The sequence below is a fragment of the Maylandia zebra genome, linkage group LG17 (genome assembly GCF_041146795.1).
Source record: "Maylandia zebra isolate NMK-2024a linkage group LG17, Mzebra_GT3a, whole genome shotgun sequence".
NCBI classification, from domain to species: Eukaryota; Metazoa; Chordata; class Actinopteri; order Cichliformes; family Cichlidae; genus Maylandia; species Maylandia zebra.
This window is the reverse complement of record NC_135183.1, coordinates 6,855,194-6,867,891: the sequence shown is the minus strand read 5'-3', so window position 1 is coordinate 6,867,891 and position 12,698 is coordinate 6,855,194. Positions and strand designations below refer to the sequence as shown.

Here is a 12,698-nt window from a genome sequence, read left to right as displayed (position 1 = left end):
GAATCCTCTAATTCGTTTTGTCATAATCAGTGTTAGCTCTTTTTTTTTTTTTCCCCTTGCTCATCTGTATTCAGCCTCGTGATTGGCAGTTTATCCGTGAGTCGACCATTCTGGCTCTCAGGGGCCAGAAATGGTCAGTCAGACAAATTACATCCTTTTAACCCAACTGTCAGTCAGACACTTGGTGGACTGAAGCCCTTAGGTGATGTTTCCATGTTAGGCTTTGTATGAAACTGACGAAGTCTCCCACAGTAGTATTACACTGCCACACACACACACACACACACACACACACACACTAATATACACACACACTCTCTTAGAAAAGCCAGATAATGTGGAGGCCAGGAACACTATTGTCTGTATAGTACCAGATCTCTGAGGCCCACATTTAGATTGCTGAGACAATTCACATATTAAGACACCTCCACATAACCCACATCACATTCACACCTTCACATCATCCAGAAGAGCTGCGTTCTTTGCATCAAAGGCACAAGAACATGGGCACGTGCACTCACCCGCACGCGCTCTTATTGTACACGCAGACCATTCAGTCCCTTTTGGCAGTAATAGCTACACTGCGCTGATATGGCGCTTACTCGTTGGGTCTTTTAAAGCGGATTTGCAGGAGGCTTTTTATTTCTTTAAAGGGAAGGAGAAACCTCATTTAGGGGATGACGGTTTGAAAAGATGCTCGCGCAAGAGCTCGATATTCAGTGAGAGGAAGAAAGATGGAGGTGAGAGGAAAGTGGTCACCCAAAAGATCCAGCCCGGCACCAGGGCCCAAGTCTAACCTTAAACCCAGTTTTAGAGAAGACTGAAAATTCAAGTGGATGACTTCAAAGGTGATCACATCAACCAAAAGTGCACAGCTGGAGAGGATTCTTGCAGTCGCTCTTGGCTAAACTAGTCCCAACGTCCCACCACCAGGGGCAGTGTTTGAATATCAGAGTGTTGTTTAAAAAAAATCAAAACAAGGAGGAGGAATGTGAGAAGAATAAAATGGAGAGTGAAGCCGGAATGGGCGAATCCCATAGGTACTATTGATCTGCGGCTGCAACAAACATAGGCTTGTTGCCAGCGAGCATGCTGGTGGTCAGATGTGTGTAATTGATGGAGTTGAGTTTGACACAGTGCTGTAATGTAATCTGGGGCTCGAGTCTCTGTGGCGTTAGAGTGGGAGTGAGAGACATTAAAGAGAGAGGTGAGGGGAAAATGAGGCAGGGTGAGGGTGTATAGTGGGTTGCCGGAAAAAGGCACGGGGATTTGCTGCAGGGACTGTGGGCTGTGTACATTTGATGTATTAGAACGGAGTGTTTCCCTCCTCCTCCCTCTAGCAACCTCATGGGTTACACACGCAGGAACAATGGCCTTGACTACTGTAATAGGCTTTTATCTAGAGGGACTACTTTCTCAGTCACACACGGTGTGTAAAGGAGTGTGTTTCACTGTCTGCGATGTGCAGCTTTCCACTTCTTTTGCTTTCTCTGATTTACACTCAAAATAACAACCAATATAGTATTCTATACACCAAGTGTCCTTTTTCACAGCAGTTTGTTGCGATATGTGTCCGAGTTTAAGCTAGCTAAGAGGTGAATTAGGCGCATTTTGGAAAGATGTTGTGTAGCTCCATTTATAAATAATTTGGAAATGAGCTGTGGGGTCTTGACTTGGGCTTTTTAACATTTATATTGGCACATTGTTATCTAGCTCTTAAGGCTAAATATTCATGGAAAAATGATCCCTGGTTGAAACAGTTGTTCACACACAGACTTGGGCACTTTTTTCTTGTTTGGCTTCCTTCTGTTTCTTTCTTTGTTTGTTTGTCTACATTGTTTTTCCCCCAGCTCTGTGTCTTGTGTGACAGTGTTCCCACTCCTTTGTTCCACTGTAGCTGTGTGTCTAATTTAATTGCAGACCTTTGAAGAGGGATCGATTTGAGAGAGAAGATAACTAAGTTATCAAACTGCTTCATTGACTGGCTCTCTTTTCTCTCTCCATCTTTTTGCCTCCTTCCCTTTCTTGTCCCATCTTACTCTCCCTGACTTCATTCTCTCCCCCCTTTTTACGCCAATTTTCTTCCACTCATTCCTCTTCTTCCCATCCCCCACCCTCCGCCTTTTCTCCTTTGCTGTCTTTCACCCTTGCCCTGCAACCACAGGCCGACAGACCTGTCCTCCAGAGAAGTTTGATTGCGGAGGGGCTGCCAGCAAATGTGTTTCATTGTCATGGCGATGCGACGGAGAGAGGGACTGCGAGAACGGGGCAGATGAGGAGCAGTGCGCCGCGGGTAAGTTTGTGGTGGAAATGGTGAAGGAAGAAGCACATAGTTAAACACGCGGCACACTTTTCATGTTACAGTGCAGTCAGTCTGTTGTATTCCAGTTGGGAATAATGTAACGTGTAACCCCAATTCCATAAAAGTGGGGACACTGTGTAAAACATAAATATAAACTGAATGCAGTTATTTTACTTATAATAGAACACATCAAATGCACCATTCTAAGAAAAATATTGTCTCTTTTTGACTTTGATGTCTCAAAAAAGTTGGGGCAGGGCCGTGGTTTCCACTGTGTAGCATCTGCTGTTCTTTTAACAACTGTCTGTAAACATCTGGGAACTGAGGAGAGCAGCTGCTGGACTGGTGGAAGAAAATGACTGTCTCTATCTTGTCTCATATAAGATTCTGGCTGCTCAACAGTCCTGAATCTTTCTTGTGATGTTTTTCTTTTTGCAATGCTCCCAATGTTTTCAGTCAGTGAAAGTCTGGACTACACTTAGGCCAGTGGAGCATCCAGATGTTGCAATAGACACAGGATGCAGTTTAGTATAGTGTCGTGAAAAAGACATCATCTTGATGGAAACATATGTTGCTCTAAAACCTGTATGTATACCTGTATTCATGGTTCCTTTCCAGATGTGTAATCTGCCAAAACTGTAGGGCTGATAACAAGCCCGACTGTCCCTCTCCTCTTTAGTCCAGATTGTGCGGCGTCCATCTTTTAGCCATCTTTAGTCATTTTACCATAGTTCATTTTAATTCAGATGTTACTCAGCAAAGATGGCAGCATTTATGCATGCTTTCATCTCATGCTTGCATCTTGTTTGTCTGATAGAGCTTTAACCTGCATTTGTGAATGGCACTGAGTCCATGCACTTTCCATGACAGAATCATGCCTGTTGTTAACGCAGTGCTAGAGATCACAGGCATCCAATATTGACTTTCAGCCTTTATATTATAAAGCGTAAATGATAAGACACCCAAAGTCTTTGAAATTTTATGTTGAGGAACATTATTCTGAAATCGTTCCACAATTTGTAAATGCACTTTTTTTTGCAGATTGTTGAACCTCTGCCCATCGTTACTTCAAAGCATCCTAACGCTTTTGGAATTGACTGCTAAATTTCTTGTCATCTACTTTACAGTCATGATGGAAATCAAGCCCAAGTCTGTCTCTTCAGAAAGCACACACTTGTTTGATCAGCAATGCCCTCACATGTTTTTAGTAATTACGCATACATTGACTGCTGTCACACTTTGTAGCATACATCCTCCCAGCTGATATCAAAGCTGTAGGAAAAAGGGGTATTGATTTTCATCAGCATAAACATCTGGCCTGCAGCATTATTGATTTTAAACCTGAAACAAACACATGCACCCACAGCATATTTTTTTGAAGAATATAGATTGCATGTACAGTTTGCCCTTTATGTTCTGAATTTCTCTAATATCTCTAATATAATGTTGGTGCCTTTGTCCAAATGAAAAATGGCTTTTTTACTGTCACAGTCATTATGTTTTAATGGAGACAAAGTGGGGTCATTTTAGACCAGTTTTTGTATGCAGGGGCCTAAAGCAGAGAGAGTATGTACCAAGTGTCCTCACTAGGAAACTACAAGATTATCTGCGTGATGCATTTCAGATTATTCCCATAATGCTGGCATTGTCCTTCAGAAACTTTGACATTCATATATTCTCATGCTGAAGATGAGGCGCAAAGATGTGCAGACTCCCCAATTTGGCAGTCAACAAAACTCTACAAATGCCTCCTCATGTATTATTATTAATACAGTGTTGCTGTTAGCTGTAACATGCTGCCTTCAAACCATGGATATTGTCTCACCACATAAGTCACGGGGGCATCTGCACACTGCGAGTGCATCACATGCCTCTTCATCACAGTTAAAAGTATCGGTTTGCAGCTATTGTTTGCTTCCACAGAGGGATCCTGTGGTTTGCACCAGCATGAATCTCTTTCTCCTTAAAGTCTCTTCTGCGAACTCTCCTCTTTGATTTCTTTGTGTTCTGTGCGCATCTTCTTTTTTGTTCAGTGTAATAATTCACGTTAATTGCCATCCACAAAAAAATCGATATAGCATAGTATAGTGATACTTTGCATGCCGATATTTTATTGATATAGAGACCCAAATATTGATGCTTTATTACATAAATTCAAGTACTCTGTGAATTTTGTGAACAAGAGGGACTGCAGGGTCGCCTTATAGCAAGTGTGAATTTAAATGTGAATTCTTGTCTTTATCACACTTAACTGTTGTTTTATGAGAAACAGATTGCATCATAAGGTGATAAACTCTGATTTGTTATTGCACAGCATATTGCAAAATGTTAAAAATCGTAACAATATCGCATCATGAGTGAAGTATTGTGAAAATACCATATTGTGGGCCGTCTGCTGATTCCCACCTCTCTATTGTCTATATGGAGAAAAAAAAGCTTTCACACATCAGCTGCGTGCTAATCCAGAATTTTCTTAGTGTAAAACACATGAAATCTGGAATTTGTTACAATTTTTCCACATTTTAGAAGTTGTGATAACTGTTTGGGGTTTGTTTGTTTTTCTCATGGTTAGCAGGATGTCCTAACTCATCTTCTTTCCCACACCTTCCTTCTAGTCTTTTCTGTGTTTGTCCCAGTTCATCTGTTTTTATTTTGTGTGTGCGCTTTAGGTTGACGGTAGCACACGGAGATCTCTATAGGGCGTCTATGACCATGACCTAATGAAAACAGCAGGCACTGTTGATTTAGTCATGTAACCCAAGCTGCACTGTTCACATACCGTCTGTATCTCGTGTATAAGTTTTCTTCCCATGCTTACTTAGCACCTGTAATTTTCCATTGTATTTCTGTGTATTGATAGTCTTCCATTGCCTTTCATCTGCCTGGCCTGGCCAACTCTTCATCACCTTTTTCAGTAGAAAATAAAGTGGTTAATGCGCCTGTGGGGGGGAAAAAAAAAAAAAAAGAAATTCATAGGGCCCTTGATGGTAATTGATTTACTGTCTGAAGTGGTTTGATTATATAGGTGGGTGTTATAGGCGTTCTGCTGCAGAGATCAGCCTTTGATGAATATTAAAAAGTTGACCGGACATTTAGAGATCACACATTAAAGCTGACTTAAAGCCCAACAGCACAATGGATCCATTAACGCTAGTCTTTATTTTCATGAAAACTTAACTCTTTTTCCAAAACACAAAATTTCACAAAACCATTCAGAGTATCTGAAATTCAAATTTCATATCCATCAGTTAAACACAGAGTGCAGATATCGCCTTATTACAGATGCAGATAACAAATTCAATAAGTGGAGGAACACAAATTAAGAACATTACAGCGTTTAAAAGCACCACCTTGCAGTTTTACACCTCCACCAGCCTCTGAAGGTACAGTTTACTTGCAGGTCTGCCGAGATTTGACATTTTATTTTTATTTTTTTAATAGAAAATGTCAGCTCTTCATCATATTATGTGGGAAGTCACAAAAGAGGATTCATTGTTGGTTAAAGTATTAAAAGAGCTGTAGTCACAAAGACTCCTCAGCTTACTCTGTCACTTTAGTCACAGTGTGGTAGTAGCAGCAAAACAGGTACTGTTTCTACATTCTGAGTCTGTGTGCATCATCGTGGGAATGCATGTTCCTGAATACACCTCCTCTACAAACACTCCTTTCCATTAATCTGAGGACATGTGATCATATCGGTTTCATGTCTAAATAAGCACTCTCATTACTTTGTCATGAAATCTGTGATGGAAATATTTGCAGGTCATATCTAGTAATACTCATGTGTCACTTTCAGTGTGGCACAAGATTGAAGTTTGCATTTGCCCCTATAACACACACGCACACATACACACACCCTTGTGTGTTTATGGGGCAAGTCATATAACATCTCTGAAGAGGGTTTCTGTCTGAGTAGACTTTACAGAAGATATATATTATATAATATAATGTTACCGTAGCTTAATGCTGCTGTAGTCCATGCAGGGGTCGAAGTGGGATTTGGCAGGTGGGAGAACCCTAAGATGGAGCGTAGTAGTGTAATGTGGGGAAAAGTATCGCTTAGAAATGCTTCACACAGTAACTTGTTTTGTGAGCGACAGAAGGGATTTCTTTGTGTGCAGGCTGTGACCAGCACTGCTTCTCAGAAAATCACTGCTCTTGGGAGATTTAGTCAGTTAAATTCAGTAAGATATAAGCAAATGACTCGATAGCTGATTTTTCTAAACCTAATAAAGCTTGTATGAAATGTAGAATTGAGCAAGTGAATTTAATTTGATGTTAACTAACTTTAACCATGAACACCACAGCCGCTCTACAGCAGTGCAACATCACTGTAATGTTCACAACAAACTAACCAGTTTAGACTAGACTAAACTGCACAGTAGTTTCATGAAAACTGGGAATAAAACAAAATTGGTATACTCACAGTTTGTTGATTTAAAAACTCTAAAATGAATTAGGACATTACATATAAGATTTAAATTTCATCTGCAGAGCAGTTATATTAAAATGATCTCTCATCTGCCCTCTCTCTTTCTTACATCTTTTTCCATCATGCATTTAGGTTTTTTTCCCTCCCTGGGAAATGCACTAACTGTTCATTCATGTAGCAGACACATTTTGTGAAAGATTTCACAGAAACAGTTTGTGTGTTTGATGTTTGTGGAGCTACATTTAAAATTACCAACCACAAAAAAAAAAGAAAAGAAGTACTAGTCCATTTCTGTGCACTCTTCGTTTGTAGCGCTGGCTAGATGCTATTAAGTACAGTGAACTTTATTTATATCTGCACCTTGAATGCACACAGGTATGAGAGGGGGGAAAGCGATGCGTTGTTGGTGTCATTATTTACCTATTACTAAGCGAGTATCTCAATACTGTCACTGGTGCTGCAGCACAAAAAAAAATATAAAAGTATATGCATGTGTCAGCCCACCTCCTTCTCGTCCTTTAAACAGATAAAGATAAAACATTTGCAAAGACTAATGAGACCAGCACTCCCTTTGGGTATCTGGTAACCTAATTTTTTCCCGCTCTTCCATTTGTTGTTCTTGGAAAAATAATCTTTAATTGATGTACCAGACACAGCTGGAACATCAAATGAGTGTTTGCCACACAAACAATGAAGTTCAGTTACGTGATAAACATTTGGAAGCAGAATAACGGACCAATAGCCCTGCCTGACTTTCTTACAATGTTATGCTTGTGGGAGCGTACTCATCAAGATCTTTGGTAAAACTATAGAAATGGCTGCACAGAGAGAGAGAGCGCTATACCACCCACAAACACAAATTAGTTCATCGATGGTGTGTCTGAAAACATAGTTCCTTTTTGAAATCTGTTACTTTCATCCATCCCCTATTAGGGCTGTTCGATATAACGATATATATCGGATGACGATATAAAAACGTCTATCATTTCATTTTACGCAATCGTTTGTTTCGTGATGTCGTAAAATAAACCGTTTACGGTAATATTTTTTCATCGTTTTGATGGTCACTGTAGTGGCTATATTTATTTCTTAAAGTTCTCTCTTTCTCTTATATTCAATATAACCAGACTACAGACAAACAAACATTTGTTTTTATGCGTTGTCGTTAGCAACAACGACGGTAAAACCATCGTGTGTCCGCTTGTTTATGTTCCACATAAACCTTTCACAATAAAGCTCAAGATCCTGTTGAGACTTCAAAATAAACTAAATCACGTGTAAGATGCAGAGTGTTTACGGATGAGAAGCAAAAAAGAGCCGCCAGGTGCTAAAAAATAAACCTTAGACTCAAACGTTAGAACAGGCTTTTCCCCGCAGCACGCCGTGTGATAAATACTCACGCCATTACAACCTATGTCTAAAAATGTATCGTTTCATGCATCGGTTAAAACACTCGACTCCAGCTACATGACGCGCAGCTGGAAACACTTAACGCAACAGAATTTACAGAAAATGTTACATTTTTGTGATTTATATCGTTATCAGACGATAGATGTCTTATATCGGGATATGAGATTTTGGTCATATCACACAGCCCTATCCCCTATCCTTACTGCTGCCGTAACCACCTCCTGCACCTTTGATCTCCCATCTCTCTTTCCCGCCCTCCGTCAGCAGCTACAGTTGTACAGCTAATGTTCATTTGGGCCGCTAATTGAGCATATCCAAATGTTGAATAAAACATGGGTCCAGGAAGAGAGGATATCTGTTACATTAAGAGGAGGCCTCTGAAGAAAGTTTATAAGCCTTTAATTTATGTTAATGTGAAATTGCATGTGTTTAGGCACACATCTGCTGCAAGCTATGTGTTTGCATGCTTCATAGTGTGCAGATGCTAAAACGTTTTGGGGGTTTTTCAACACTGATAGAGTATTTTCAAGATGGATGAACTCCCTTTTTTCCAATTTCTGTTTTATTAGGTGAAGAATTCAACCAACAAATGCCAGAAAAGTGTCCTTTGCTACCTCAACTTATAATTTTAATACATTGAGCTGTTCTCTAGAGCTCTAGATACAAGGGGCTCATTCCGACCTAACAATAACATGATTCATATACCATGTGTAGTCAACAATACCCAAATGAAAACAGAATTATGAATAACATATGATATTTATGCTAATAGAGGCAGTTCAATCTTACACACTGGTCCTAATTTCCTCGTACAACAATAAACTGACATTTTGAATTCTTCACCATATCAGTTGAGTGACTGAATGTGCTTCTGTCGTTTCTACCTGGAGAAAGTAGAAAGTCGATTTTTGTAAAAGATCTTTTTTTAAATCCATCTTGCTTGACACATCCTCTTCCTCTCTGTTACTTTCTTCTAAGTGTACTAACCCTTCTGTAGAAGCAGCACAACTGTATCACAGTGAGCCAGGCTACTTTATCTTTACAGCAATAAAAATGCTGCATTCATGCTAATGTATGTATTCAAACAAACAAACAAACAAAAAGATTACAGTTACATAGCTCCAACATAAGCCTTTTCATACAGACACCCTAACCCACACCTAGTCTATTGGGAATGATAAGCTTGTCCAGTTGGGCCTGTCACACTCTTATTCTTGATTGTTCTGTATTTTTGTCATTTAAAATTGTCAAGGAGCAAGTCTATGTAGAAGTAGGCTATCCTGATTAGTCTTATTTCATGTACCTCAAAGACATTGTGTGCTTGCTTATAACAAGGATTTCTTGTTCAAGTTTCATCAAAACCTATCTCAAATCATCGAAATGTGCAGAGGAGGTCAGGGTAGAGGTACAGTGAGTGCCTCTAGCCATCTGTAAAACACGGTGGATGCTCTGTCATGGTTTTGGGCTTCATTTTAGCCAGGGATGTTGGCGCTCTTGTCAAATTTGATGGAATTGTGACAGCAGGAAAGTACCATTAGGTTTTGATCCACCAGTGCTTTATGGAAATGTCCAATTGGCAACATCTTTATTTTTTAGTATAACAATGATCCCGAAGGCAATGCCAATGCAATAAAAATCATAACTGGATAAGAACACAATGAAACACTGTCAGTCATTGACTGGCCTCCCCAGAGACCTCAACATTGTTGAAGGAGTGTGGGATCATCTTGACAGAGAGGACCAAAAAAAGGCAGCCATCATCCAAGAAAGAGCTTTATATGTCCTTCATGTAGGCTTAATTGTTCCTGAAGACTACTTAAAGAAAGCTTCGCAAAGAGATTTGTTGAAGAATATAGGTGGTCATACCAATTGTTTTTAAAATTCAAGCTTAATAGAATTGTACAAACCCAGTCCTTTCCCTTGTGATGGAATTCCATGTATGTTTGCACACATTTCAGTAAATTAGTGCAGTTATTTCCCATTTTCCTTGGGAAAACATGGTCCTGAACATGTTTTTGTCTTTTGGCCATTTGAGGAAATCTGCATTTGCTTTATTTTTGAACCTTAAAGTTTTCCACTTAAACATAGCATTACCACATCTTTGGTGTTTTTAGTTCTCCTCTTCACACTCTAATGTGATGGTTTTATAGTCTCCAGTCAGTGAAGGCATCTCTATCTATGCCCAGTGCATATGCCTCTTTTTGTCTTTGCTTTAGTTTCATCTCTCTGCAGTGCTAATACTCGCTCCAGATATTTCCAGCAGACTGTTTCTCTGTGTGTTGTTCCCCTCTCTGTCCTCATCTGCAGAAAGGGAGAAAGACAGTAGTGTGAAAGCTCCCGCAGGCCCCGAGGACCTGTTGCTCTTTTCACATCAGCCAGTGCTGCTGCGTTACATTACAGCAAGTTGCTGCCGAATGGATGCCCAGGGATATGTTAGATGGTGTTTTATAGCAGGGCAGAGAGGAGCCGAGCAGAGGGAGAGATTATTGTGTACTGTAGATGTGTGTTTTTCTGATGGAAAATAAAAAGAAGCAAGTGGGGGGGAAAAGTTGCACATCTTAATAAACACGTTTATCAGAAAGCTCAGGTGCTTTCTGCACAGAGTAAGTATCCTAATGAAAAACACAGATAAAAACTACACAAATGAAAACATATTCCTGCACATCCCCTTTTCCTATGCATCTACACACATGCAATATGTAGCTTCTTTATTATAGGAAGCTATAGAAGAAAACATGGACTCCATTATTTGATAACAGATCAAAGAAGACGAAGAAGAGTGCACTGACATAAAAAAAAAGTCTAGTCGTCGTAATGCATTTTTCCCTCTTTAATCTTGCTTCACCCACATTTACACTACAAGAGGTGGCTGCATAGATACAGAGTGTTAGCAGTTGTCTCAGAGTTTCTTCCCATTATGTTCTCCTTCATTTATAATCCTTTGACTGCTCTCACTGTGCGCGTAGGTGTAATGCAATGGAGCGCCAGCACACAAACAGGCTCACTAGGCACCCAGAGGCGGTTGCACTTCAGTTTCGAGCAGACTGTTTTCTTCCATTGATGGTTTTAAGAACATTACTCAATTCCTCTTTCACCCCCCAACTCCAGCCAAGCACACACACACACACACCCTCTCAGTATTACTTGGAGATGACAGTGAAGCCTGTTTGTCTGAAAATTGATCAAGGTGCAAACACCGCTTAGCTCGAGTCAGATCTAGGATCTTTTCACTTTACTGCTTTTCCTGCCCAGCGAGCTCTAGACAGCTGAAGGACCCACCACACTTTCCAGGCAAGCAAATGTTTTCAAAGCCCTATTGCTATTTTTATTTTTAACTTAATGATTTATTTGTCACCTAAATGGCTGCTGCTAACGCAGTGGTCAGTAATTTGCTAATACATAATCACATTATGTGATTGTCTTGCTCTACTAAAAGCCATTAGCAAAGAATTTAAAGCAACAATGAGCCACATTCAAATTATTAAAGCAGTTATGACTTAATAGTTTTTGTCAGACTAAAACCAGGCACTAAGTAAAGTCAATGGTTGTCATGTGAGCAGGTATGAGGTGAGAGTGGACTTGGCAAACTAAACTCTTAACTACAGACTTTTTTAATGGGGGGGAAAAAAGCAAAAAATCCCAAAAAAAAACAACTCTGCAATAACAGGGCATACTATGAATTGACTAACTGACAACAAGCTAACTTGACATTTAGAAAACGTCACCGTCAATGACAGAGTATGTGTCAACAAATAGAGAGCGATGCAGACAACATATACACAAGAGGGTGATTAAGGGAAGTGGACACACCTGGGGAACACAGCTGAAGAGAATCATAACTAACGAGACAAGGGTAGCTGACAGGGGATGTCTTTAAATCACCCCGTAGTTCTTCAGCTTGAGACACCTGAGTTAGAAAACACAAACACTGCAGTTGTCTTTCACTCGCGAGGGCAGTCATGGTAAATGGTAAATTGCCTGTATTTATATAGCGCTTTACTAGTCCCTAAGGACCCCAAAGCGCTTTACATATCCAGTCATCCACCCATTCACACACACATTCACACACTGGTGATGGCAGCTACATTGTAGCCACAGCCACTCTGGGGCGCACTGACAGAGGCGAGGCTGCTGGACACTGGCGCCACCGGGCCCTCTGACCACCACCAGTAGGCAACGGGTGAAGTGTCTTGCCCAAGGACACAATGACCGAGACTGTCAAAGCCGGGGCTCGAACAGGCAACCTTCCGATTACAAGGCGAACGCCCAACTCTTGAGCCACGATCGCCCGTCATGGACGCACGACCTGCGTCTCATCACTGTCCGCGTGCTTTATTTATACTTTTCTGTGTGTGTGTGCGTGTGTGTGTGTGTGTGTGTGTGTGTACAGGTTCCCCTTTTTCTAAATCTGTATGTTCTTACAGAAAGAGGTAGCTGTTAGTTGTTTATCACTCAAAAGTACATGTCAAAAGTCACGTAGACATTTGCTTAGTGATCAATAAGAGAATACATTTCATGTAGCTGATCACACTATATACAATTTTCTTCTGACAT

General features: G+C 40.4%; 1 protein-coding gene across 5 annotated transcripts in view; it reads left to right on the top strand.

Annotated features, from left to right (window-relative positions):
* Positions 1–12,698, top strand: part of lrp8 (low density lipoprotein receptor-related protein 8, apolipoprotein e receptor) — a 173,314-nt gene that overhangs the window by 100,274 nt on the left and 60,342 nt on the right. For all 5 annotated transcript variants that reach the window (XM_076875959.1, XM_076875958.1, XM_076875957.1 and 2 more), the window contains exon 4: positions 2,165–2,293. In XM_076875959.1, the coding sequence (XP_076732074.1) occupies positions 2,165–2,293 (129 nt within the window). The remainder of the gene's footprint in view (positions 1–2,164; positions 2,294–12,698) is intronic.